We start from the raw sequence: 26,147 nt of genomic DNA on the forward strand, positions 1-26,147 counted from the left end.
AGTCTCGTTCAGGTGGCGCGTCGACGCGCCGAAACACAGTTCCAGATTATCACGCGTAGTATTACTATATATACACGACCAATCAAAAACGTGGAACTGCTTCGAGGGCCCTCCGCTAAGGTGGCGCGCCGAAACCAGAGAAAAATTGAGACCACCAAAAACAGGCTCATTGGCAATCTCCCTACTCATCTCTGGTACCGTAGCGTTCTCCCCACTCATCTCTGGTCACTGATCACGCATAGTATATCTTCTTTTTCCTAGTTTCTATGGTTACGCGCCGATATTTAGAGTTTAGCTCACTGGCAAGCAGTAGCTGGAGTTGTTGATTGGTGGATCTAGTGAGATGTATAGATATGAATCATAGGATTCAACGAATGAACTGCGTTTTAATTAAAATCGTTGGGTTATTTTTGGAATAAGTACGGTATATGCTAAGAAAAGTTGTTTTGAACAAGCTGAATGAAAGTATGAAAAAGGAATAATTTGTACTAAAGTCCTACGTTGGTTGAAGGGTTTATAAGATTTTTTAACAATATTCAATTCTGGTCTCTGAAATGACCAGTATATTTGATTTATTTGATGGTGTGAGAGGATCTGTTAAAGAAACCACCTTGATGTTTGGTAAGAAAGCAATTATGTATTTAGGATACATCAATGTGAAATCAGAGTAAATAATTACGATACAAAATGTAGTATTACTATTTTAAATTGGTCTGTATGGTACTTTTATATTTAAGAACATGGGTTTGGCCAATGAAATTTATTAAATTGTTTCCAAGGTCAAACAACTGGGCATGCTGGCCCACCCAAGTCAAGTATTTCAAATATATCAGGTGAGGCACCGACAAAAATATTTGGAACAATGGGAATAAAACCAAAAGGTTTATCTTTACGTTCTATATCTGATATGAATGTTCGCCCAAATAGCCCTCGACCTACAAAAGTATATAAGGGTTGCAAGGAATATGAATTTTTGAAGCCAAACTTGACTCAGGTAGACACTTTTGGATGTCCGATATCACCACGGAGCCAGAATAAGCTACCAAAGGTATTTTCATAAAATTACTAGTGTTACCTGTTTTAATAGTGTAACAAGATATCTAATGAAACAAAGTATGCCTTGTGCTAATATAATTGTGATTCATGTAAAACTCTTTTTCATAACTATTATCGTGTTCGTAGAATCAGAAATGTCAGGAATCTTCATCAGCAAGAAAATCTCCAAAAGTTAATCTTATGAAAAAACTCAATAATGAATATGTTTTCAAAAGCCCATTGGTTCCATGGAAGACTGTGAAGAAAATATATCCTGAACCAGAAGTATTGGCTCCCTTCTATGATGAAGAAGAAGAATTAAGTATGTGTATAACAATTTTTCTTATAAGTGTAATTGTTTCAATATATGAGTATATTTCATATCTAATTAACTTATAATTTTCAGATAATATTTATAGTAGAACATTGGAGAAAGAATACAAGCATTTGACAATAGCTTTTAATAAGGCAACATTGCAAGAGGATGAAGGATTTGTATCAGGTGAGAACAGCCTTGCATTTAGTGTATATTTCTTTTATGATTATTTGAATTGGAATTCCTTTGGATGATTATATGTTGCATTTGTCATTAGATCCCGAATTTCTACCCTCACCTGAGAAATTGTCTATTCAAATGTTCGACGAGGGTTTCGATAACGAATCAATTGTTAATTACTCACTGGATCTTCCAGAAATATCAGATGATGATCTTGAATGAAAGCATCTAACTTTGCGTTCTATAATTATGATATAAGTATAATATATGCTAAAAATGTGTGATTTATAATGAATAATTTTGTACTTTTTTAAAATAAAGGAGGAATATATGTTAATCTCATTAACATATTCATTGCCCTTGTGTAATATTTTTTATAGGTCTCTGTCAATCTCTCATTTATGCTTATGTTTGACAAAAATGGAGCAAATGAATTTTGCACGTTCGTGACTTACTTCAGTTCTTCCTTTTATTTATGATCACAAGCAGTATTTTGCTCTAACCAACTGAGAAATAATGTCTTCAAACAAAGTCGTAACTGTTATCGCTGGGATGCCAGAAGATTTGGTATTTGCGCATGCATGTTATGTTGCTAGCAATTTATCGGAAATGTTACCGAATTTCCATTTTCATAAAATCTGCAAGAAAAAAGGCTTGTGGGAGGTATCATATAATCCAAGTTCGGAGAAACTAAATTTAATAACTCATATTTAATACTGATTGTTTAGCCGTGGTTAAATCAAATCTGTAAGAAATATAAATGGTCTCATACAAAATCGCCTTTGATCTGGCGTGAGGTAGCAATGCGACATGGAAATGCTACTTATATTGGAGGTGCCAGTGAATTTTGGGAATTTATATATGAATATTACGGTATAGATTCGTGTTTATCAAGGGATGAACTTAAAGCACTCAAACTTGACATTTTGGAAGTATGTTTATAGATGAAATCTCACATACATTTTTATCAAAGATATTTTACTATCAATAGGCATACGAAGTTGAGAATATGATAGCAAGTTCCAAAATAAAGCAGAAACGACATTGTGTCACAATAATAGGAGCGGGTAGATCGTTATGTCCAGATCTTGTAGCTCAATTAGTATTGATAAAAGAATTATGGCTGCACTGTGGTGTTATTATAAAACTATATGATGATCCTGGTCATTTTTTCAAATTGAAGGAAATTGTTAAAGATACTTCAGCAATTGGAGGAGGTTTATGTGCTACAACAATTGCACAGAGCATGTCAAAAGCTTTAGAAGATTCTGATATTGTTTTAGTATTGGATCATTTGATAAGGTGGCATATATTTAAAGATTGATTTCTTGTATTCATATTAGAAAATAATTGCAAGCTTTTGTCATTTCCAGAGAAGATAATGAATCATCAGAGAATTGGTTGAATCGAAATCGCATGGTGACAATTAAATTTGCAGATGAAATAAATAAGGAAGCATCTTCCGATTTGAAAATAATATTTTGCTCTACTGGCCCCACATGTTTTTGTGCCGCTGTTCTTCTTGAGGCTGTTCCAAAATTAAAGAAAACTAATATTGTGGCAGTGAGTGCACATTACGGTCTTGAAATTTTACATAGCTTAACAGATCCACTTGATTTGCCATTAAGAGAGTTTTATTGTCCTCCTGTGTGGGGTTTCTTAGGTAAATATATAAAGTAGCTTATTATATATATGATAAAAATAATGTAGAATAAATTTACAGGTGTTAATCAGTATGTTGATATTTGGCATATAATTCAGCAGCATGAAGTGTACAAGCCCAACAATAGGGCATTTAAATTTAGTACGGATTCAAGTTTACCACTAGGTACAAAACATACTGAATACAGGTGGTCCTTTTATATGGCACATAATGCAAATCCTTATGAAATTCTTGCCGCTCGCAAGGTACACACTCATAGATTCTTATTTCTTATTGTTATAACTAAATTGTATTGAAACGATTAACATAATTTTAGGCAAAAGCAAGTTATCTAGTCGGCCGTACAGAAGATTATCAAAAATGCAAAGCTATTTGTGACTTATTACAATTGTGGTATGACCGTGAAAATGACACAGGAGATGATATTATTTCTTTAGGAATTTGTTCTGATGGTCAGTCCTATTACTTAAGGACTTGATAAATATATTACATGAGTATTTTGAAATATTTTTAGGTACTTTTGATATACCGAAAAATATATTCTTCTCTCAACCAGTTTACTTAAAAACTTTACAAGATAAATCTCGAATTTGGGTACCATGTGAAGATTTCCCTATGCCAAATCATCCTTCCTGGATGTTCAGAGGTTTGATAGCAACTGCTAAAACAATTTCGCAGCGAATGATTTATTCAAAAGAATCTACTACTTTATAAAGAAACAATATACAATTTTTATTTGGTAGCTAGTATCTTTATCAATAGACGTTGAAAATTTATGAAATGAGTTTTATTTAATGCTAGAATTGTTGGTAACTTATCATATGAACGCATACGAAGAGGGATATGTGAATCAGCTGATAGAATCGTAGTCTCTTAGGTTATGGCATATTTGTTTGTCAAAACAATATACGTCTAATCTCATGCCGGTTTGTTATTCATCAATACGTCAACTAAAAATACAGTTTTGTCATATTGTTATCGTAAGTTTACTCCTATTTTTATAGAGAAGAGCAATGGCATCTGATACTGGATTTGAAATGGATCAAGATCTTGCAAAAAGGCTTTTGGTGGAGGGAGGTACTTTAGTACTTTTAGATGTTCCACGTGGAACAGATTTTGGAATTGATTTAAAATCCTGGAACACGGGTGAGGATTTCAAAGGTGTAAAAATGATTCCACCTGGATTTCATTATGTCCATTACAGGTGTAATACTTTTTTTTTATAATCAGATATTTGTGTTTCATATGTAAAGTAATTTCTATGTAATACGTATGATTCTTTTTTAACAAATGGTAGTGCAGCAAATGAGTTTGGTGAGTTAGCTCCACGAGTTGGGTTTATTCATAATTTCAAGAAATCAGAATTTGTTGTCAAACGATGGGATTCACAAAAGGAAGATATAAGTTCAGAAGGTAAAAGGGAGTATTTAAAATATATTTTATCGAATGGAGTAAGTGTTCACATACGCTTTGGGTTCGCAGTAGTCTCTGAAGAAGTGATTGAAAGATTGAAGGATAATATAAAAAATCTTGACAGATATCTTGGACCATATCCTTATGACATATGGAAACAATGGAAGGAATTGATAAATCATATTGATGATTCAGTAGTACAGAGATGTGCACCTTTATGTGGGTATGTAATCATTGATCTTTGAAAAATACTGTCATGTCAAAAAAGTTTTGCCAAAACTATTTATTCTATCGCAGTTTCGTGCGTTCAGCTTTAGAGTTGGAAAACTGTGATGACGCATCAAGACCAAGGGGTGGCGAATCAAGTCAAAAACGACAAAGAAGAAGTGGACTTTCCATAGAAGAGAAAGAAGAATTATTGTTACCCCATTTAAAACCTGTACCAGGCACAGAGCTCAGATTAACCAAACTACCTGAAAAACATTATCCGGATGGAGCTTCTCCTACTGAAATTACGCAACACTCTCTTGACACAAGTTATACATTAGAAACGTTACTAACACAATTGAAACAGTATGTAAAGTTATCAATTATATAAATATTGAATTCCTGACAGATAAATTGAAATATTTTATGTTTCTAGACCCATGGAATTAATTGCTGAGATGCAATTAGCTTTTGTATGTTTTCTCGCTGGACAAAGTTTGGACGCTTTTGAACACTGGAAACGACTCGTTTCACTAATTTGTGGCGCAGATGCAGCAATTCCAAATCGACGTTCTATTTATGTAGAATTTCTAAGTACACTAGAGGTGCAGTTGCGTCACGTACCTGAAGATGTTCTTTGTGATATCGTAGCCAGCAATAATTTTGTTTATCACAATCTCCGCAAATTGTTCGCCACCATCGAGATGAGCTCAGAAGTGGACGGTCGCTTAAAATCTCAGGCAGTTAGGATGCGGGAAAGACTTACCAGTAAATTTCAATGGGACTTTTCTGACATGCAGGATGAAGACGATGAAGATGCACCAGTAGTAGTAACGTTTGAATAATATTAATTTAATTCATTGCATCTATTACTCCAATATTTTTAATAAAATATATTAAGCGTGCAACTATAAACTTTTTTGATATTTCATACTATCCTATTACACTGTGCAGTATTGTAATTTAAAATGAGGTTTGAAAAAAATGTGTAGTATTTTCTATTTTGATAAATATACACATATATTAGAAGCCTCATAATATATTTACTGATATTGTCAGTGGAACCTGTTATCAATAACACAAAATATTAGTATTTATAAAACATTGAATTTATAAATTGTCATGATAATAATTTAACTTACAAAAGACTGTCATCCAATATTTCTACAATCTGTTCCGTCGTTACACCCGGCCCTTCAATTATTAAATTATCCAGGGCTGGTTGGACACATGAATTCAGGACATTGTTATCTGGTTTAGTTTCTGTTATTTTGTTTAAACAATTCCATGTTATATTAGCCCATTCTGACCAAGATTCTTGTGTATCTATAAGATCAGTGCGTGGAGCGTTATCCAATTTAAGCCAATTGGACATATCCGCCTGACATTTATTGGACCATGGATTTTCCCTGAGTGATATTACACTAAGACTTGAATTTATCAATGGCGTAAAATCAAAGCATTCTAACTTGTTATCACCTAATCCCAAAGCGGTCAAATTCACTTTGTTGCTAAACATCATTGATTCGATTTGCTTAACCCGATTATCATTAACAACTAATACAGCCAAATTTGAAAGATTTTCAAACCATACCGCCTTGAGAACTTCTAACTTATTTTTACTCAAAATTAACATTTTAAGTAGCTTCAAGTTACGAAAAGCTCTATCCTCAATCTCTTTTATTTCGCAACCAATAAATGTAACAACAAGTAAGTCTTCATGCTGAGTGAATACTCCTTCCTCGAGCTTCTCAATCTTTGTATCAATGATGTTTATCGATGTTACTGGAATTTCCTCCACGGTTTGATTAATCCCATTTATGGTGGCTTTATAATCCTTTACGTTGAAACATTTATACCAAACTCCTGGTATAAATTCATCTTGGGCCGAAAAAAGATAAACACAGGATGCCGATGTGAACGAGAGAATACTCAAGAAAGCCACTACTGCAAGATATCTCTTCATATTGCGTGCGTTAAGATACTGGAATGATATGCATACGGAATATAATTTATATGACTTTACTTTCCGTGTATAAAGAAATATTATTTGAACTCAATTTATATTCCATGATTGTTGATAACTACGTCGAAGTTCTTGACCTGGAATTATTTAATCCTTCAGTTTATGCATCTCGATAAAAATTTGCAGGAATCAACTTACGTCGTATACATTAAAAAAATACGTATCTGTTAAAAAATGACGTTGTTTATTTACAATATTTTTGTAAAAATGACGATAATAACAGCCTTGGACGTCGAGAATTTATACTCGCCATACGTTAGTAGTCGAAAGCTATAACACTTGATTTTTTTAACGACAAAGAAGTATGTGCGTGTACCGTATGCAATCATTATTGATATCACAGATCAAGGACCTATGTAATCGTGAAGCGGAAGGGCTAATTGAACAAAGTGCAATAATAGCTTTAAATTAATAACTGACATACCGCACTTAATTTCTATAGAGTTAAACAATTTTTATACTTGTAACTAGGTATTTTCACTAGTTCTTTTATTGGATATCTCACAATAGCATTGCGACTCGTCCTTTCAGATTATAGTTAACATGAAAGAGATCTGTTGATAATATAAAATAATATTAAATCAATAATCCATTAGTAGGTATACGTAAATATCCTGCCTTTTATTTTCCTTCGTGATAAGCAAATATTATGTAACAATTCGGTTACAACGATTCCATCTAATATTCAAAAACTAAATCCATTAGCGACATCTACGCAATTGCATCTTCATATAGATCATTACGTTACCCAGCTCTGATTTAATATACAAACTCAATTTTTTAGCTTCTACGTTGCTCAAGCATTTCAGGATCGTAGTCCTTCACGTTTCCCAAGCAAAATTTGTCCCGGAACAGTTATGAGCCCATTGAATTATGTTTGAAAGGATTTTTCAAATTCGCTATTTCCCCTGTCTAGTATAGTTATCAACACTACTGATGTCTTCCATGATTCCATTCATTTCATTTATGATGGATTTTTAATTTTTTCATTATGAACAATGATGCCATATTTGCCGTGCAGACTCAGTGCAAATTGATAAAAACAATACACAAGTGCATATTAGAAGATGTACGTTAAAGCTGGATTATTTAAATGTATCTTCTGACTAACTGAACTAATAAGTGAAAATGAGAAGTACTGTTTGTATACTATTTGTATTAGCAGCATTAAAAAATTAGCATATCGCCGATACCCAGTGTCAGTGGCAATGTCGAAGATCGTAGCCTGAGCTGCTATCCAGACGTAATATCGTATGTAGTTAGTTAAACACGTGATGGTGCTGATACGATTTTGCATACATTGCTTAGAAGCTAGCATCGATAAATAATAATAAACTTAGTTACATCATGTAAGCTTGCCTTATACAAGGTGTAACTTCTGTGGGGGCCGATGAGGAATGAGCCCATATCACTGTTATAACGATACCTCGACCAGAGTATTGCGTTGACACGTGTGCCAGCTATATTACAATATTAATATAATTCCTACAACAAGTATATCAGCTGAGTTGGGCTCCTCCTTCATCAGACCCTGGAGAAGTTACACCCTGTATAATATTTATATACTTGCACATTAGATTACTTTACATTGGTCAGGGCTATGTGGATAGGACGTGATTAAAATATTGTGACAATTCAGTAAGTAACTTTTTGGACGGCTTCACAGAAGAAAATACTGATAACTTGGTTGTACAAAACTTTCATTATTTTTCATGCAGGATACATTATCCTTTAATTGGTCTGGGACGTTGATCTTTACAACAGTATAATTTATGTATATAAATTGAAAATATATGTATAATTATGATAAAAATTTCTTAATCGTCGCAATCCTTAGTATTTTCCTGAATTACCAATTTATCCATCTTCTCATCAGCGCACGCATTAAAAGTAGTTTCATTAACATCATCAAATGATTGATCAGCAGCGCATTCCTTGTAAACATTGTAGCACTTCTTGCAGGTTATGTACCTGGTTAATTTTTTGGCATCTGTTAGATTGTTCAAGAACTCGGTAAGCTGTGCACGGCACTTCCAGGTCCACTTGTTGAAATCCAAACCAACGTATTTCAGATGCGTCAGAGCTCGGAATTTTGGCATGTCTAAGCATTGCAGCTTATTATCACCAATATTGAGCATCACTAGATTAGGAACATTTACGAAGACTTCAGGATCGAGCACTTGCAATTGATTTTCGGTGACAGATAAAGTATTGAGGTTTGTGAGACTTTCGAACCAAACAGCTTTCAAAGTCTGTAAATTATTCTTGTCCAGCATCAGCATCTTGAGGTTGATCAGACCTTTAAATGCATGATCGTCTATTTCGGTTACTTCGCAACGCTGGAATCCGAGATCAATCAAGATGCCTTTGTGACTTTCGAAAGACCCATTGATGATCTTCGGTACTGGATAAAATTTGAACATCACCCCTGTTGGCTGATCTGCGCTGATTCTTGCGAGACTTTCTCGATAATCCGTACTCCGGAAACAAATGTAATGTCTGTACTGCGTATCATTGTGATTTACTGTATGCTTAACACAGTATCCATTCGCCGAGGCTAAAATGCCTATAAAGGCAATAACAGCCAGAGACCACTGTATCATCTTCTCGATTTATAACTAAAGCAAAATCGTGGATCTTGACTATTTACGCAGTCCTTATCGGTCGTGGCGTTTTACTTGCGTAACTCTTCATATTATATTCTGAAAGAATATAATGATAATAAATATCTATATTTATCAGTCCTAGTTGTACATTTTATTTATTCGAGTTGGCCAATTCTTTTTCACTTAATATTTACGAACAGGTAATTGTCTACATTGGATAAATAACCATACGATCTACATAAGGCATTAATAATATTCCGCTCCTGCAGAAATGTCGAATAACTTGATACGCGCGAGATTCTCGAATATTACTATAAAATAAACTGTCTGATAGTAAATAGCGTAATACGACGGATGATCGTCATCAGATCCACAAGCCACTGTACAATACAAAGTGGAATTCGCCTCAATCCTGAATAGCAAATGTGTTTAAACTCTTCGTAGCAGACCTTAATCGATACATCTATCCGACGGCAGATACAAAAAGTTTAATTACAAAAATAAAATATAATTACGGGAAGTAGTTCTATTTACAAATAATTTATCTCTAATTAACGGTAATCACCTAATTAATATTATAAGGACGTAGTTTAACTTAAATTAAAGCCACATAAGTAAAAGCTATCTAATCCGCACCGAACACTTTTAGTTAACTGAATGTCCGTGAAAAAATGCTCGTGCTATTTTGTAAGTTTTATTAGCATTAATCTTCATAGTTAGCTCCATATATTCCTGATACCTGAAACACGAACAGTATTGACTTGCATGAGGCAAACGTAGCTTTCAACAGTACCTGAAACGTACCAGGTAAAAGTTGAACGATCAAAATAGCGAATACGAGCACGTGGGAGCGTTTGAATGTAGAAGATTGGTTGGCTGGACCCCATTCAGGAATAGGTTTCGTTTTTTGCTTCATCCAAAAGAAAGCTGTCATACGTAATTGTTTCTTCATTTCTGGACCAACTTCGTCCCTTATACGTTGATTGTAATTGTTAAGCCACCGTCTCTGTAACAGGTTTAAAAATATAATATTAATGCTAAGAGATTGAGAATTCATTAAATAAGACAACTCACATGTTCTGGACTCAACATATCCAGATCAATCAATTTGGGTTCATATGGTACAAGAGTGGCGTCCCTGAATTTTAAGAATGTCTGCCCTTTGTAAGCCTGCAGTGAGATGCATCATCGTTACATCAATAATAACTGCTATTTATTTAAAAAATATATCTACACTCACAGGCATCTCCGAAGGCACAACCTCAAGGATATTTTCTAATCTTACGCCAAATTCTCCCTCCTTGTAATAACCAGGCTCGTTTGAGAAAAAGTATCCTGGCTTCATTTTCACAGCTTCGCATTCAGAAGTTGATGTTCCTTGCGTGTACGATATACTGATCGGCGCTGTTAACACATACTTTATTTACTGCCGCTTGTAGATGTAGATTATACGAGCGCATAATAATGTAATACATACGTTCATGAACGGAGAGGAAGTGACCAATTCCATGCCCAGTTCCATGTAAGTAATCGTGACCAGCACTCCACAAGGGTGCCCTGGCAAGTGCATCCAACTGATCCGTTCTTAAATCACTTGGGAAAACCAGGGAAGCTAATTGAATCGAGCCTATCAATACTCTCGTATATGCCGTTTTTTGTTCTTCGGTAGGTTCTCCAAAATGTAGCGTGCGCGTAACATCCGTGGTACCGTCTGAATTAAAAGCAGTCCTTTTAATGATTGATCTGTGACAATCCGACAATGATAGACGGTGCCTAATTGATATTATTGAACGATACCGTACCAAAATACTGTCCTCCGGAATCGACTACCAGTGTAGATTGTTTGCCAATAAGTACATTCGTAGTGTTCACGGGTTCATAGTGCGGCTGTGCAGCATGCGCGCCATAACCAGCTATCGTAGGAAAAGAGATGCTCTTGCTGCGATCTTGTTCGAAACGAGCTTCGTTAGCCAATCTAGCTACTTGCATCTCATCCCATCCATCAGAATCGAGATTAATTTGATCTTCCATATATGACAAAAAGTCACACATGGCCACAGCATCTCTGATATGTGCCCTTCTCATACCCTCAGCTTCAACCTTGTTCTTCTCGGCGCGAAGAGCTATGACAGGGGAAGGTCTCGCTAGTCGTTTTTCAGGACGTACCTAAAAAAGATTAAAGTAAAGGATTATTTCAATTTTATAAAATATATGTCAATCATTCATATTTCATTGGTCCTTCGACCGATAATGACTCTTGTGCTTCAAGACACTCCGGGTCTAACGAATGAGGATCGAACGTAAAAGCGGTGCTCCGCAATTGCTGATGCCGCGGGCGCCAAGGCGTCCTGTGTCTCGGGAGAGTAGAAATTCGAAGAGCTCTCACGACGGCGTCACGTGGTCGAACTTTCTCCCAACGAGTCTTCGTGCATCCTAATGATTATTTCGAGTCTATACCTGCGATGCAGGTTGAGCCTGGCTAGCCAGATGTAAAATTGACTCCTAGGTCGAATTATCGCTCGGTCTACGTCTATGGGGGCGTCTCAGCACGTCACGCGGGGATCAAGCTAAGCTCAACAAGCTCTTCGGGGCCAGGATAACATAGGAGTGAAAGGGTAGATAAACCTAGGATTATCGCGTCTAAATCTCACAGCGTATACCTGCCTCGCGAGATTTTCCTTGCACGGGCCGATAGAAGAAACCATGAGCAAGTTTCATAATAAATTGCGAATGAGATGATATTAAAAATTGTTTATTTTTATTATATCGAAGGAAGAAAATTTACCGCTGAGAAGATTGCTCTGGATGCTCCTTGAGCATATCCGCAGGGCGATGGTAACCAGACGGTACTCCAGGCTTGTGAGTTTGTACGTAGATCGGACCAAATAGTGGTGTAATTGCGGCGTCTTCATGAAAAAAAGAAAAAAAGGTAATAGGAAAGTTACTTGTTGTTCTTCCATTCAAAATATGCAATTGCACGCTGTTTAACGTTCTATCATTAATTTCCTTCCGGATTATGGTGGAACGTTAAATGCTGCTTTCTCTCGTTGACTCAAAAATCAGAAATCTTTCGTAGGATTTCTGCGACATGCTGTATCTAGTTTACGCACTTGACGCAATTTGCATGAAAACAGGAATCCGTCTTTAGATGTATGTCGACGGCGCGCGAAAGTTTGTGGTGAGGTGCGTAAAGTTCAATGTGATCCTTAGTGATGACTGCGAAGGCTCTGAGAACTGGAGTGTTGGGAAGATCGTAGCCACGAATGTTGAACAGCCAGGCGATTTCATCAAGAGCGGTGATCACGAGAGCGTCGGCAGCTGCATCCTTCATTTTTAATCGAACTTGCTTCACCTTTTCTTGCCAAGGTCGCCCGGCGTATTCTTCCTCTAAGGGATACGCTGCGTACATATTGTAAGCTGGTCGTGTTTTCTGCCAGATTAAGTCCACCAAGTTGTTCTGGACCGGGACCAATTTTACGGACGAATTTGCTGAACAGGAATATGATGGTTAGTAAGAGACAGGCAATAAGAGGGGAGTAATAAATAAAAAAATAAAAATAAGAGCGGAGGAATGTCTGCCACATGGTGAATAGATATTTGTTACAATATGAAGCTAGCGAGGTAAACTTCCATTTTAATATCGTTTTCTGGAACGATATAATAACGAATATACATATATGCTTGCTTTTTCTTATTACCCAATTCGCCTTCCCATGTTTCCCATGTAAAAGCAGGAACTAAGGTTGGATCTGCACCGATTATTGTACCAGGATGGTCTCGGAATTCGTATTTCAGCCACTCTGGTATTGTAGGAACCTAAGAGAATAAACAAAACTTTGGAGGAACATTTATAAGAATAAGAAAGATGATATTTTTTTAATTTGATGTGGCACTAATTTCATAATAATGTAGATATAAAATATCTTTTTACTATTCAAAATGATTTTTATTTTGCGAATGTAGAAAAAGACATGAACAACAATTATGACAAACATCGTTTGTCCCTTTTTAATTCTATCCGTATCTTGTCTAGAACCTCTACACCCCTGATTGCTGATACTGTAAAAAATTTTGTTTTTCAATTAGATAAAAAAGAACCACTCAGAAAGCCCATCTTCCCAGGCCTCCCGTACGGAGTACAGAAGGTGAACGATCATCGATGACTGGAAACTTGAAACAAGTCAAGTTCCCGAGTCGTCCTCACGCTCAGGAAAGAGGACTATTCCTCGTCATCGTGGCTGCATCAACTCCACTTTTGAGTAGAGAGAATGTGAAGATATACTACAGAAATGATCCTGTGAAGTATGATCTTAATTTAACACAGCGGTTCTACCCAATATCTATCTTCCACTGTGCTGTTTAGTGTACGAGATTCGTTCGATGCCACCGCCACCTATCCGCTGGCATAAGAACTACGAGCGATATTATGCCTCACAGTTTTGGAATACACTATTTTTACACATAAGAACACAACTTCTCTTAAAGTAAGAAATATCTATATAATGGAGTATATCTTTAAAAAGATTTACTTCGCATATCGACTTACACCATTGCGTCCTTGTTTCATAAGTATCCAACTACAGTCCAACTGATTATCGGCCTGAATGTGGTATCTTCCATCGGTCCAAAGAACGGCTTTATTCAACGTTATTAAAGCATCCCCTGCACTGCCATCAAATCCAGTGATATATTCCCTTCTCATGTCACGCGGCGATACTGTCTCGCTCTGGGAACAGTGATATAGACTCATCGTAACACAATCACAAAATAGGCGAAGAAAAATGTTTGTTAGACAAAAATATATCGGCTAAAAAGCAAGCAAGTAATGTATTCAATTATCACCGATCAATAATTATTATTAGTGCATCAAACTATTCAAAAAATCCATTGCATTGTTTGTCATTTAATTAAAAAGGATCAATTCCATCAATCAAGTTCATCGTCTGAAAATACTTTTAAAGAATCATAACGGACATGTGGTAACATTCCTACGATCTGAAAATTCAAGAAAAGCCTCAAATGAAACATACGAAGAGAATGGATACTGTGGCTGAGTTAGTACCAACGGTACTCAAAACCTTTACGTCTATAACATCAGTATAAAAGAATATTTGCCGGAAACAATATAAATATGACAAATATTTTCGTATATACATACCTGGTGATCGTCATCCGACGTAACAATGTATCCATCGAGCGGCGGACCTTTAACAGCCGTGATACGAACCATTTCTGAGCGCAGTTGTCTCAGCCTTATAGTCGTATTTATTCTGTTAGCCGGTTGATTATCCCTATCAGAACTGGATGAGCAGTGAGTTCTTGAAGAGCCATCATAATTGAATGGAGGTTCCGAAATGCGTTTTGCGCTGTGGGTTACTATAAAACCTGAAATAAATGAAAATTAAAAGAATGAATTTGTTTGAGGCTAATAATGATTATATAAATGAAAACAAAAAAAAAAACTTTGGAGGCGCCGGGTATCGATCCCGGTACCTCTCGCATGCTAAGCGAGCGCTCTACCATCTGAGCTACGCCCCCGATGATATTCGAGAAAGCCTACGTTTTCCAGTATGACATTGTCCATTTCGTTTCACTTAATTTGTCACTTGTACACTTTACGCTTCCCTCGTACTAGGAGCGCATACTAGAAGTGGAGGATACGTAAATGGACTCTTGAGCCGTCAACACTTATTCCAACCGTCTTAAGAGAATACTATATCTAGCCAGTAGAACTGTGTACTTTCTAAACTCTGGTTAACGTATTTGAAGAATTTTCTGTTTATATGACAATCTGAAATTATGAAAAATTATCATCTTATACAATCTCGAAGAGATTTTCCTTGGTTCTTACTGTCGCATAACACGTGGATGATTGACGAAGTTAAAAATATATCCAGTAACAATCAGCGTGTCTTTCGCAAACGATGAAAATAACAGATACCCTCATAATGTCTTCGAATAGCTCGCAATCTTAAAAAATCTCTAAAATCGTTTAATCCTCAAACTCAAACCCCGATCGTCGTAGCTAAGAAATCTATAACAATTACGATATATCCCATACGAGAATTCAGAGGGTGTGCTGAGTGGTGTACGCATAGTAGGTGAACATATAACGAATAGAGGTTGGTAGTACTGCATATGTCAGCCATTCATTAATCACCAGGGATACATTATATGATTTTATCTCGGCGTAATGTACTATGGTAATAAATATATTCGAAAGTAGCGTCGAGTGTATTCTTGGGAGCAATAAACGACCAGGATAGTATAATACAGAGCATTTGAAATGTCGTAAATAGATAACCAACATAAAACTGCCATCCACACTAGCGCATCATGAAATGCATATACAAGTTTATGAGTATATTTCAATATGTATATATATATACACGCTATGGCGACAAACGACTTTCATCAAAGTCATGTTCTCCTGTTAGATTTTAGTCGCAACGCGTGGCGCCACGGTCCGTCATCATCGGACACGATCTGGCAATGCACGTTGCAGGGATTCTGACTGAAGTCAGTTTCGTGACTACGCGTTTCTACGTTGGCGACTTGCCGTCAGATTTCATCGGACTGAATTATTTTCCCCTAGTACACGCATGGAGTACTACTCTCCGAATAGAGATAGTAGCATCGCACGTTGATCACGATTCGGTAAACTTCCGCAACTTATATCATATAATATAGATATAGCAACGCCTAAGCGATTTCATGCTCGTGACTATTGTTACAAATTCCTGATACACCAGTTATGAAACATAACCTCGTACTGCCTGCAAATGGCTGTTCGAGCACGAAACACGTTATCCTGGTAATTTCACGTAATGATACACATTACGCACTGATGGTCCAGCTTCGAATGATACTCTTCATTTTGTACAGGTTCTAGAATTGCACATCCGTAGGAGTCATGATAAATCATTTGTATGCTTGAAAACATGAACTTGCAATCCATGAGTCTCGTTTATGTGATTTAATAACAAAGTGCAATCTTAGAAAACGTGCTCGGTATGCTGTGTACTTTTTATTCTTCCAGGTAAACCGGCAGACAGCTGATCTGCCATTCTTGGGAGCTAACCGTAAAAATATATTAAAATTATTACCCATGTGACCATTTTGGATTCTTGATCTTGTATATTCATTTTTCCTTACAAACGACTACGATTCTACATGGTAACAATGGGTACTCCAATTGCCGTCGGACGAATATTTTATGTACATCTACTTCGTAATTGTTGTGTAATATCCGGTTGTTAGGCACAGCTCTTAATTGCCCATACAATGCACAGTAGAATATAAAAGGTACGGGTCGTCAATTTCTGCGTCAGATAGAAAATGTGGTTCGCAAAGTTCATAGTTTGCTCTCTGGCTATAAGCTGGACGGGTGCCACCGAGGAAGTCCAAGTGGAGATTCCTCTGGGTTCAGTGAAGGGTCTCAAAAGTACTACAGTGCTGAGCAAACCATATTACAGTTTCAAAGGGATACCATACGTGAAACCGACTGTCGGCGACAACAGGTTTAAGGTAGGTACTCCGGATGCGCAGGAATGAAGATTTTTTGTCTCTGAAATTATTCCAAAAAATTAACACTCTCCCCTGCAAAGCCATCGCAACCGGCAGAGCCTTGGTCAGGGGTGTACGACGCCACGGAGCATAAATCAAGCTGCGTATTTTATTGCATGATAAGACAAGGTATAATGGGCGACGAAGACTGTCTCTATTTGAACGTCTACACGCCGGACGTAAACAAAGACGCTGCTAAGGCTGTCATAGTGGTTATTCATGGTGGCAGTTTTAACGGGGGTTCCGGTGACGATGAAATCTACGGTCCGGACTTTTTGGTAGAGAACGACGTGGTCCTTGTCACGTTTAACTTCAGACTCGGTGCATTGGGTAAGTACGTGGAAATTACCCGTAAAGGTATACGCTCGACGACGTGCTATGGCGTTTAAACTATCGTACCGCTTTGCGAAAGGATTTTTGAATGCGGATGACGCCAGTGCACCGGGTAACGTTGGGCTGAAGGATCAAGTAATGGCCCTGAAATGGGTTCAGGAAAATATTGAAAATTTCGGAGGATCCCCTCGGAGAGTGACCCTCCTTGGACAGAACTCCGGAGGTGCTGCCGCTCAGTACCACGTGTTGTCCCCTATGTCCGAAGGTTGGCTGCACTGATTATCCTTGTCAATATAAATTTCTCTGTTTTTAACCTAACCTCAATTCGCAGGATTATTTTCACGAGTCGTCATGCAAAGTGGATCAGTCCTGAACAGCTGGTCGTTTACTTACGACCACAAGGAATTGGCTTTCAAATTGGGAGAGCTTCTTGGCATACGTACGAGCGATAGCACCGAACTGGTTGAGAGACTAAAGGAAAAATCAGCCAAAGAGATAGTAGATGCCAGCGGTCAACTTATGAAGTCTCTGGTGAATAATTTTTTCAGGAGTGAATTCATTTTTTTAACCTTTCGAACTGATTTTTTATATTCAACTTTTTTTGTCCATTCAGAATGCCTTGAACGGACATATGCACGCTTTTGTACCGTCGATCGAGGCTGACGTGGGTCAGGAGATTTTCCTAGCTAACGTACCCTGGGATTTGGTTAAATCCGGAAAAATCAATGACGTTCCAGTGATCGCCGGTATTAACGCTGACGAGTCTATGATGTTCACGAAACGTGAGTAACGTTACGTTACCGGAGGATAATTATAAAAATTGGCATGGATGGTATTATACGATGTGTATACATTATTACAGAAATGTTACGTAACGCGGATTACATAAATGCGAATTTCGATAAGTTCGTACCCGACGACTTGAACGTCACCGATCCGTCGCGCCTCAAGGAAATCGGCGAATCCATCAGATCGTTTTATCTCGATGGCAAAAGCGTCTCGGAGGACACCGTTCAAGAATTCTCAAACGTAATTGCCACTGCTTTACATCGACTGAATCTAAACGGCTTCTGGCGGGATTCCAAATTCCATGACAGAAATATTGACCCAGAAATTATTGCGTTTGGATCCCCCCCCCCGTCGCGTGTACAATGTTATTAATTCGCAAGAGTGCATTTAAATACAATTATGCTCTTTTGTGCAGATGTTGAGTGACATCTTTTTCAACTACGGCCTTCTAATTTCCACGAAGGTTATGGGCTCCCGTGTGGCTTCGCCTGTTTACTATTATATGTTTACGTACGAGTCGCCACTTGGGCTCATGAAGAATTTAAAGATATTCGATGTGGTGAGAGGTGGGTTTTATTTGAATTTTTGACAAGTATCAAGAGAAATATATTTTATATGTATATAGGAGTATCGCACGGGGACGAAATACTGTATGAGTTCTATTCGTCAGCTTTTAAAAATATTCATGAAAAGGGATCACCGGCTGATCGCGTTACGAATGAATTGACTAAGCTATGGACCAACTTCGCCAAGGACGGGTAATTATTGATATATTTATGAACTTCTAATTTGGCATGTAACTCTTTCAATCTTCTGCTTAGCAATCCAACATCGGTCATGGATAACTATGTGACGGTCGATTGGGAGCCTATGGGTAAAGATGACAATTATCTGAACATTAATAAGGATTTAAAGATGGGAAAGCATCTGATGAAAGACAGAGTCCATTTCTGGGTTGAAATATACAAGGATGTGCTTGGTGATTATTTGAAAAATTTCCAATAGCGTTGAGCTATTAGAAATGACGGCGGGTAAAATTTACGTTTTGTTATATTTTAAAAATTATTGCGTTAACCGTGCAAAGTAATGGGATTTTTCGTTAGCTTTATGTATATTCTTCTTGCACTACAGGTGAAAAACTTGAGGAATGCTTTATCTTATTACAGCGATGCATTGTAGCAATAGCGATAAACTACTTGGAGGAAAATATGAAAATTTAGAGTAATTGGTTTTTCATTTGAATTGTACCCGTCATTGAATATATTCCTTCTAATCAATGAAACCATTGGCATAACCATGCTTCTTCGAAATGACGATCTTTCCATCATGCGGATGCTTCACCTGTTGGTTCGCCACTCGCTTTACTGCTCCAAAGAGATCAGGATTTCAGGATCACTTCGAAGTATCCGAATGACCTACATGGCGTTCGATACAGCACACAAGGTGTTCCGCAGAAAAGTCCACGTCGGCATAGACATCTAAAGGGTCCTCTGGATTTTGAATTTGCAATGCAGAAAGAGTCTTTGGACTGGAGAAAAATAAATCTCGTGGTGGATCCTTCCCGATTACCGAAACATCGAGCATTTTGTGAATTCGATACCGCGAAAAGTTCGTTCAAGGAAATTCCTCAAGGATTCGGCAGCTTTTTTCGATTTTTCGTCAATTCTTAACGGGACATTTATTATCCACAGCAACGACAAAGTATCTGTTAACGAGAAATAAGAGAAATGAAATGATGCCTTTGGCGTGATCATCGAGTCAAAATAAAGCAGATTCGTTATAGGTTTCGTTTTCTCAGCTGTGTCGAAAGTTGTCATTAATGCTGTCGTTTGTTCGCCACTCACTTTCGTGTCTCGGAGCTATCAGGTTGCCATAACAACGAAGAGTTCGATAAGTACTGTGAACTCGAGTCGATTGGTACCAACGGTTGCCGCGCAAACTCAATGTGAGTTGACTTCCTCTAGAAAAGCTAACGATAAATTACTACATGAAACTAGGAATTTCGCGGTTGAATAATTTTTAATAAAAATATATATTTTTTCTAAAAATTAAGTCATTACTGTTCCGGTGTACAATTTGTGCGGTACAGTAGATCGAAGAAGCATTCGACCATCTCATCGACCATCTTGCGTCTAATTTTCAGGAATAATGCAAGAATCAAGATAGGATAAAATCCACCGTACATAAATCAAAGCCGAAACATCGTAAAAATCATCAAAGTGCCTTTCAGTCGTTGAGTGACTATTAGATTTTTCGTACGATTTTGCATTTAAGTTTAGACTCAACTATCTTCGAGATTCGTGATGTACCTGATAGCACCTATGGAGGGTTCTGCGTGATGGGAGATAATCGAGATGCTGCAAGCGTGGTCCGCGTCTCGAGATGATCTTCAGCATCTGTCTACTAGGGGCGCAGAGGAACGAAGCTGGTTTATTTTCATCTCCAACTCATGGACCAGTTTTAATCCCTACCCTAACTACCTACTCCCTTTCACTGCTCTTCTTCGGTGATTCGGTCTTTCCTCTCGTTCTCTCCCTCTCTCTCTCTCTCTCTCTCAAGCTCTAGCCCTACCACACAACGGAGACACCAAGTCTGATCGAGCACCGATCACTCGACGCTCGGTATCAGGATCTCCGACTTAACAAATCGGAGATGATTTTTCTTCAGCTTCTTGAGCAGACGGATTTCAAGCGTCGAGGGGTGAGGACGAGGAATACGGTAGCAGCGTCTCATAAAGCCGAGAAAGTGAATAAACACCCTCCACTTTTAAAAATGTAAAGCACAGCTGGGCTGCGCCCCATCCCTGTGTGCACTGGACTGAAATGCCCGGGAAAGAATTTCATTTGGCGTGGCTCGAGGCTTTTTATAGCAGGAGAACATGAAATCGAGAGTGCTGCCTCCTCTAGGGGTAGTTTTCTTGTCTCCGTATGCTTTCAAGGGGCTTCTACGAGGTGCGATTTCATACAGGGTTCGCATGGATTTTGCAATTTTATTTCGCAATGACGTCAGAATTTTGAAAAAAATATTATCTCGCGCTAAGGGTTGAATCGATGTCATACGACGTCATATGCAATTTTAAGTGGTTTCCATAAAAAGCTAAAATTCGATACTGACTATTATACATACGTAACCTGTCGTTGTTTGCTACTCGGCTCGAATGTTCTCTCCAAAAAAGTGGAAATCATTCAGGGAGCTCGACGTTGGGGATGAATGTTGGCAACCAGGACGAAACACCCGGCGAGCACGTGACCGAGGGGGTAACGAACGGCTGACCATCTTGTACTATATACCCTTGTATTGTATATCTTGTTCGTAACAGTCCAACGCATGTTTTTTTTTAATAAACATCATCCCGTCAGATCATTATTTTTCTTGGCTTACTTACGAGCAATTCGTACAAATGTTTCAGTACATTAAGAATAGCAATAGGCCGATTGCAGTTAAAAACATTTATATAACGTGATCTGTGGCTTTTAGTAGAATTTCCAGATAGCATGGATACTTATAGCGAGATAAGAGGTAGGGTCGTTTATAGAAATTCGTACTGCTGTAAAGCGCAGTCGAATAACATTGGCGAATTTAACGCTTCCAGTACCGAAAGTTATAAAGAGACGTTTATATCTCTGGTAAATTGTGTAAAAAAAAGTGAAATTTTTATTCTAACCTGATATTAAATTTCAAATATAATTTACGGGCGTTACACTGAATTCTACCCGAGATCGGGGCTAGAACTTCGAAAGAGTAAATACTACATCGAGAACAGGGAGTTCTGTATGGAGCAGTATCGAGTTTCCATTTGGTTTGTCGCCGGCTGCCATGCATGTGCATGCACCCCTAGTGTCATCGCAAATCGATAGTCGGTATTACGAAGTGCGCAGCCCCTGCAGAACGTGACGCGTGCATGTAAATGTATTGGTATCCAAAGTGAAAAATGTGATTCCGTGCCCTGGGGGCCAATGCACGCGATGCGATATGGTGCAACCCCTTCGACGGGCATGCTACCCTGGCTGTAGTGAGACGCAATGCTGCTTAAGTGGCCCGTACGATCGGCGTTTCAAGGTTGGGTAGTCTGTCTCCGGACGTCTCGCTGCTAAAAGTTTTCCAGCGACAAGGAAGTAGCGACATTTTTCTCGGCGTCTTCTGAGAGGCGAAGCGTCGCGGATGCCCGCCATGATGACAGGATTACATCCCTTCGTGGAGGTATCCAGTCGCACATGAGAAACCTCCCGATTCACCTTCGAACAGGGGTTGCTAGAAGCCCTGGCTGGTTGGGGGTAGCGACGGATTCTCTGCTGTTTGCATTGGGGGATGGCTTCATCGAGTGGGTGAAGCGGCCCTGGTCGGTTATTGGAAACCGATGCGACAAGGAGGTCTTCCGTGACCTACCTCCTGATCAGGGACCCAGGACCATCGCTAGGATGTTTACTGCATTATTAGATCATTAGAATATTTTAACCAGGTATTTTTTTTTAATAAAAGATTTATATTTTTGTTTATTAAGCAACGTATATTAAATAATTATTATAAATTTATTAGATACATTTTTATGTTTTATATTTCTAAGATAATAACTGAGAATGGATTTTTATATTTAAAAAAATATTTTTTTAAAAATATTATTGCAGATATATTTATTTGTTAAACATCAAGACATTTGTATTTCAATGACAGTTACATCAGTCTGTGTTAACGATATGTAATTTGAGGCTAATATTTTTGTCATATCGTTCGGGTAATTGACGCCTTGATATTTCAGACGGACTACAATCATCAAGATATTTATTGACGTTCGATATCCAATAAATAGGGCTCTTAACAGACGAGAATAGGAATTCCCGATTGGTTCTTGGAGCGGGCTGCCATACGGAGCTAGAGGTTTCGTGACTAACGGCGTATATTCATGTAAACAGGCCAGGGTTGGTTGGGTCAGTGTATGCTGGGTAAATCGATAAATCGAACGCAGCGCGGTAACGTTGCGACAGTCTAAAATAACCAGCTAGTAGAAACTCGACCGGAAACGGAATAGGATCTCATGTTGGACAGAAGGTAGAACCAATACTCCAATAGCGGTTATCGGTTTTTAATGCATTCGCGCGAACGCCTGGCGAACGTTTTCGGAACTGCATGCAGTTAAGGGTGGTAAAAATATTACGTCCAATGACAATGCGTATCGCTTTGTATTTATTGGAAAACAAGGGCGGTTTGGTAACAGGAAAGCACGACAGTGCTAGGGGTCGTTTCTAACCCCTGTGCAGGGCAGTCGAAATGGCACCCTCGAACATCCCTTCTTTATTCTGGCAAACAGCGGAGCTGTCATCGACTATAGGGCTTCCTAGCTGTGACTACCAGGAGAGTTTGGCTAACTCCCTTCTGTCACTGGCTAACAATAGTATAACCCTCGCTGATATAGAACACACGAGGGGAGTATAGAGTTTACTAGCAGGTTTGTTAAGGGTCAAATTTTATAGCACGATAAAAATTCTATATAATGAGGGTTGGTTCTATGAGTTGATATCAAAAAGATGTAATGTAGGAATCATTCTGGCATAAATATAAATTCCAGTAAAGGTATATGAAATTTTTTAATCTTGCACATATATATATATATATATATATATATATGTGTGTGTGTGTGTGTGTTTGTTCAGAATATGTGGATGACGATATATTTTATAGGTTATAATATTTAATAATATATTTTTACTGGGTGATTACTTTAAAATGTGGAGGAAGGTAATGGAACGAGAAATACCTGCACATGTAGGTAAAGCGTGATCGACTGCGAACCGTCAGGAGTTCAGCACACGGTAGAGAAAAGTTATTCTGATTTACTACTAGCCAGAACTATCAAAGATTAAACAGAAGTAAGGAGGTGGCATGAATTTGTCGGTGCGATATTAGAGGAGTATCAACATTGCAGGAGTTAATTTTCAGTCAAAGAGATATATATCATTACTGATCGATTCGATTGGGTTTCAAGTGTCTATGCGTGATCTGTTACCAGCGGGCAGAGGAATACAGCGGAATTGAGTCCCTTGATGGGAAGTAATGGGTTAGAACAGACTAGCCCCTTGTCTATTAGGATCGTAGGAATTTCAAGTTGGCTTCCTTGAAACGTTGGACGAAATTATTCGGCTTAATGCACAGTTCTGATGAGAATTTTACTATTAAAATATTTTACACGACTTGAGAATGAAGGCTACGAAAATCAAGAAAAAATAAGAAAAACAAATCGATATAAGTTTTAACGAATTTTTAAATTTATGAATAATTAATTAGCCTTTATCTGGCTTAAAATAATTTGTTGGATACTTTCCCGTGGAGAATCATTATTTTCTTTCTATGTGAACACGTGCTTGAAAAACATTTGATTATCAGTCCTATGCGTGTGGTACGTAATGTAATACATTGTTTCGAGGCTTTCTAACGTCTTTAATTACTTTTTGTGTATACTCGTTCGCGTTTCTGATCTCGAAAAAAATGTGTATTACAAAGAGGAGTACTGTCCACGTAGAAAGCCAGAGTTTCGTCAGCTTGTAATTACTCAGGAAACCAGAAAGAAAAGAAATAATGAAAGAAAAGCACACGACGCACTTGTAAATGTGAACCAGTCGCGATATACTAACCTGTTACATTGTGCGATATTATGTATAAAAAAAATTCCGCTTAACTTTACGTTACTATATACGTCCCATGTATGCATTGAAATAATTAATTCTATTACGTCACTATAAGCTGCAGCCTATTGGAGACAATAAAAAATTACTTAAATAATTATCGAGCGTAAAACAGCGTGAAATTTAATATTTGTTATTAAGACATTTATTAACCTATAATTAAGTCTCTTTCTCTCTCACTATATTCAATTACTTATTATATTAGCAGCACGAATATCAACTCAGACAATTCTCACCTACCATCTGTAACCGCATAAGTGTGTGAATGACGGCCACCCTTAATTCCAAGTGGCAACAGTAACCGTTTTTTGTTTGCAGATATTGGATAAGTGACAGCGTCGGGTAGCAGGGCCGTATGAAACGTAGGGGGGCAATTCTTGTAGATCGGTCAGGGCGTCGTTACGACACGGATATTAATTCGGGTGGAACAATAGAAAACGAGAATTTTTACTAGGGTCACATCCCGGACAGGAGGTCGAAGCGTGGGAGTAGCAGTATCGCACGATGCAAGCGAAATCGACACGAATGCCAGCGAGTCAGCCCGCGGAAACGTTGCGGCACGTTTCCAGGTTCACCGTCTTACGTTCGAGTTACGTATAATCCTTTCTGACACGTATCTATGACGTAATTGCACTTACGCTTCCAATCCATCCTACATCCATTAACCGCTTTATCAATAATGCAATGGCGTGTCATACTTGGTATCTCGGTGACGTGTCTTGTGAGATACGACATAGCCGCATGGTGTCTACGGATAATCCTTTCGACATTGACTAATCATCCACGCATGACCCAGTGAGAAACCAGGCAAAATATAAATACTTTAGCGCCACCTTTTGTAGCCTTACCGACGAAACAAAGAGACGTAGGGATGTAGGCCCTCGGATATCATAAAATTCCAAGGATTAAGATTGATGCCCTCGACCCTTATCAATTTATGTAGCTATACTCGGGACGAAAATGTCATATCCGATTCCAACATTCATTGAACCGATTCTGACGTTCGTTTGGAGAATCCAGTGGACTGTTCCAGCGAGGTTCCTAAGGTTACTCAAAGGATAACTTGCCATGCGAAGGGACAACCAAGTCCAAGTTGAAGACGTCGATTCGTCTGTTCCGAGGAGGCTAAGAACAAAGGGCCTAAGGGGCAGTGCGTGGCTCTACCAAGGAATCAGCCCCCGCAGGGAGTGTTCGAAGGGCCCGAGGGTTACTCACGTGCACGTGGCTAAGCACACAGCGCTACGCGGTAAGGTACACTCAACACTGATCAACGGAGCGTTGATGTAGGCCTACGTTATGACTGGTTAGGCTCACGCACTGCCGGACGGACGTAGGT

At 38.2% G+C, this 26,147-nt stretch overlaps 7 protein-coding genes and 2 non-coding genes across 12 annotated transcripts in view; 4 read left to right on the forward strand and 5 right to left on the reverse strand.

The window, feature by feature from the left end:
- Positions 1 to 228: 228 nt before the first annotated feature.
- On the forward strand, positions 229 to 1,868 carry LOC107265974. Its single transcript, XM_015735977.2, has 5 exons — positions 229 to 621; positions 780 to 1,048; positions 1,183 to 1,357; positions 1,442 to 1,537; positions 1,629 to 1,868. Exons 1-5 carry the CDS (start codon positions 555 to 557, stop codon positions 1,751 to 1,753), a joined length of 732 nt encoding a protein of 243 aa, XP_015591463.1. The 5' UTR covers positions 229 to 554; the 3' UTR covers positions 1,754 to 1,868.
- A 164-nt stretch (positions 1,869 to 2,032) lies between these two features.
- On the forward strand, positions 2,033 to 3,943 carry LOC107265970 (putative malate dehydrogenase 1B). 2 transcript variants are annotated; one of them, XM_025083237.1, is made up of 7 exons: positions 2,033 to 2,194; positions 2,260 to 2,463; positions 2,523 to 2,833; positions 2,905 to 3,194; positions 3,255 to 3,439; positions 3,511 to 3,646; positions 3,709 to 3,943. In XM_025083237.1, exons 1-7 carry the CDS (start codon positions 2,048 to 2,050, stop codon positions 3,906 to 3,908), a joined length of 1,473 nt encoding a protein of 490 aa, XP_024939005.1. In that variant the 5' UTR covers positions 2,033 to 2,047; the 3' UTR covers positions 3,909 to 3,943. The 2 variants fall into 2 exon arrangements, with proteins under 2 accessions (XP_024939005.1, XP_024939004.1); XM_025083236.1 differs by having other exon boundaries at positions 2,040 to 2,404.
- A 27-nt stretch (positions 3,944 to 3,970) lies between these two features.
- LOC107265972 (protein AAR2 homolog) lies at positions 3,971 to 5,843 on the forward strand. 3 transcript variants are annotated; one of them, XM_015735973.2, is made up of 6 exons: positions 3,971 to 4,120; positions 4,199 to 4,398; positions 4,492 to 4,607; positions 4,680 to 4,830; positions 4,905 to 5,180; positions 5,251 to 5,843. In XM_015735973.2, the coding sequence occupies exons 1-6, from the start codon at positions 4,115 to 4,117 to the stop codon at positions 5,657 to 5,659; spliced, it is 1,158 nt and encodes a 385-aa protein (XP_015591459.1). In that variant the 5' UTR covers positions 3,971 to 4,114; the 3' UTR covers positions 5,660 to 5,843. The 3 variants fall into 3 exon arrangements, with proteins under 3 accessions (XP_015591459.1, XP_015591458.1, XP_015591460.1); XM_015735972.2 differs by having other exon boundaries at positions 3,972 to 4,120; positions 4,677 to 4,830; XM_015735974.2 differs by having other exon boundaries at positions 4,022 to 4,120; positions 4,180 to 4,398; positions 4,677 to 4,830.
- Positions 5,682 to 6,848, reverse strand: LOC107265973 (SLIT and NTRK-like protein 3). Its single transcript, XM_015735975.2, has 2 exons — positions 5,957 to 6,848; positions 5,682 to 5,879 (listed from the first exon to the last, which is right to left on the reverse strand). Exons 1-2 carry the CDS (start codon positions 6,778 to 6,780, stop codon positions 5,870 to 5,872), a joined length of 834 nt encoding a protein of 277 aa, XP_015591461.1. The 5' UTR covers positions 6,781 to 6,848; the 3' UTR covers positions 5,682 to 5,869.
- Positions 6,849 to 8,523: 1,675 nt separating this feature from the next.
- LOC107265968 (chondroadherin-like) lies at positions 8,524 to 9,590 on the reverse strand. Its single transcript, XM_015735967.2, has one exon. It carries the CDS (start codon positions 9,441 to 9,443, stop codon positions 8,658 to 8,660), a length of 786 nt encoding a protein of 261 aa, XP_015591453.1. The 5' UTR covers positions 9,444 to 9,590; the 3' UTR covers positions 8,524 to 8,657.
- LOC107265965 (xaa-Pro aminopeptidase ApepP) overlaps positions 9,575 to 26,147 on the reverse strand; it is a 34,428-nt gene continuing 17,855 nt past the window's right edge. Inside the window, exons 2-12 of the mRNA XM_015735960.2 lie at positions 14,605 to 14,831; positions 13,993 to 14,172; positions 13,145 to 13,262; positions 12,557 to 12,935; positions 12,232 to 12,352; positions 11,249 to 11,612; positions 10,924 to 11,157; positions 10,687 to 10,850; positions 10,521 to 10,616; positions 10,251 to 10,452; positions 9,575 to 10,185 (exon numbers count right to left, since the gene is read on the reverse strand). Coding sequence (XP_015591446.1) covers positions 10,163 to 10,185; positions 10,251 to 10,452; positions 10,521 to 10,616; positions 10,687 to 10,850; positions 10,924 to 11,157; positions 11,249 to 11,612; positions 12,232 to 12,352; positions 12,557 to 12,935; positions 13,145 to 13,262; positions 13,993 to 14,172; positions 14,605 to 14,831 — 2,108 coding nt within the window. The 3' untranslated portion in view covers positions 9,575 to 10,162. The remainder of the gene's footprint in view (positions 10,186 to 10,250; positions 10,453 to 10,520; positions 10,617 to 10,686; positions 10,851 to 10,923; positions 11,158 to 11,248; positions 11,613 to 12,231; positions 12,353 to 12,556; positions 12,936 to 13,144; positions 13,263 to 13,992; positions 14,173 to 14,604; positions 14,832 to 26,147) is intronic.
- Positions 13,543 to 13,758, reverse strand: LOC112494090. Its single transcript, XR_003059222.1, has one exon. It is a non-coding gene; the product is annotated as a small nucleolar RNA U3 (small nucleolar RNA).
- Trnaa-agc lies at positions 14,912 to 14,984 on the reverse strand. Its single transcript has one exon. It is a non-coding gene; the product is annotated as a tRNA-Ala (tRNA).
- LOC107265967 (esterase FE4) lies at positions 16,785 to 19,359 on the forward strand. The gene is made up of 10 exons (XM_015735966.2): positions 16,785 to 16,973; positions 17,054 to 17,342; positions 17,425 to 17,610; positions 17,677 to 17,876; positions 17,959 to 18,127; positions 18,208 to 18,374; positions 18,550 to 18,700; positions 18,760 to 18,892; positions 18,956 to 19,165; positions 19,266 to 19,359. Exons 1-9 carry the CDS (start codon positions 16,785 to 16,787, stop codon positions 19,137 to 19,139), a joined length of 1,668 nt encoding a protein of 555 aa, XP_015591452.1. The 3' UTR covers positions 19,140 to 19,165; positions 19,266 to 19,359.

The sequence above is a fragment of the Cephus cinctus genome, unplaced genomic scaffold, assembly GCF_000341935.2.
Source record: "Cephus cinctus unplaced genomic scaffold, Ccin1 Ccin1_scaffold0265, whole genome shotgun sequence".
NCBI lineage: Eukaryota > Metazoa > Arthropoda > Insecta > Hymenoptera > Cephidae > Cephus > Cephus cinctus.

Bases quoted from the DNA above. Each gene is read 5' to 3' on its own strand.
- LOC107265968 (XM_015735967.2), bottom strand. From the start codon at position 9,443: ATGATACAGTGGTCTCTGGCTGTTATTGCCTTTATAGGCATTTTAGCC.
- LOC107265967 (XM_015735966.2), top strand. From the start codon at position 16,785: ATGTGGTTCGCAAAGTTCATAGTTTGCTCTCTGGCTATAAGCTGGACG. The intron at 17,343-17,424 runs GTAAGTACGTGG...GCTTTGCGAAAG, and splicing joins CTTCAGACTCGGTGCATTGG to GATTTTTGAATGCGGATGAC. The intron at 18,128-18,207 runs GTGAGTAACGTT...ACATTATTACAG, and splicing joins GTCTATGATGTTCACGAAAC to AAATGTTACGTAACGCGGAT.
- LOC107265973 (XM_015735975.2), bottom strand. From the start codon at position 6,780: ATGAAGAGATATCTTGCAGTAGTGGCTTTCTTGAGTATTCTCTCGTTC.
- LOC107265972 (XM_015735972.2), top strand. The intron at 4,831-4,904 runs GTATGTAATCAT...ATTCTATCGCAG, and splicing joins AGATGTGCACCTTTATGTGG to TTTCGTGCGTTCAGCTTTAG. The intron at 5,181-5,250 runs GTATGTAAAGTT...TTATGTTTCTAG, and splicing joins TTACTAACACAATTGAAACA to ACCCATGGAATTAATTGCTG.
- LOC107265974 (XM_015735977.2), top strand. From the start codon at position 555: ATGACCAGTATATTTGATTTATTTGATGGTGTGAGAGGATCTGTTAAA. The intron at 1,049-1,182 runs GTATTTTCATAA...TCGTGTTCGTAG, and splicing joins GCCAGAATAAGCTACCAAAG to AATCAGAAATGTCAGGAATC. The intron at 1,358-1,441 runs GTATGTGTATAA...TATAATTTTCAG, and splicing joins TGATGAAGAAGAAGAATTAA to ATAATATTTATAGTAGAACA.
- LOC107265970 (XM_025083237.1), top strand. From the start codon at position 2,048: ATGTCTTCAAACAAAGTCGTAACTGTTATCGCTGGGATGCCAGAAGAT. The intron at 2,195-2,259 runs GTATCATATAAT...CTGATTGTTTAG, and splicing joins AGAAAAAAGGCTTGTGGGAG to CCGTGGTTAAATCAAATCTG. The intron at 2,834-2,904 runs GTGGCATATATT...TGTCATTTCCAG, and splicing joins GTATTGGATCATTTGATAAG to AGAAGATAATGAATCATCAG.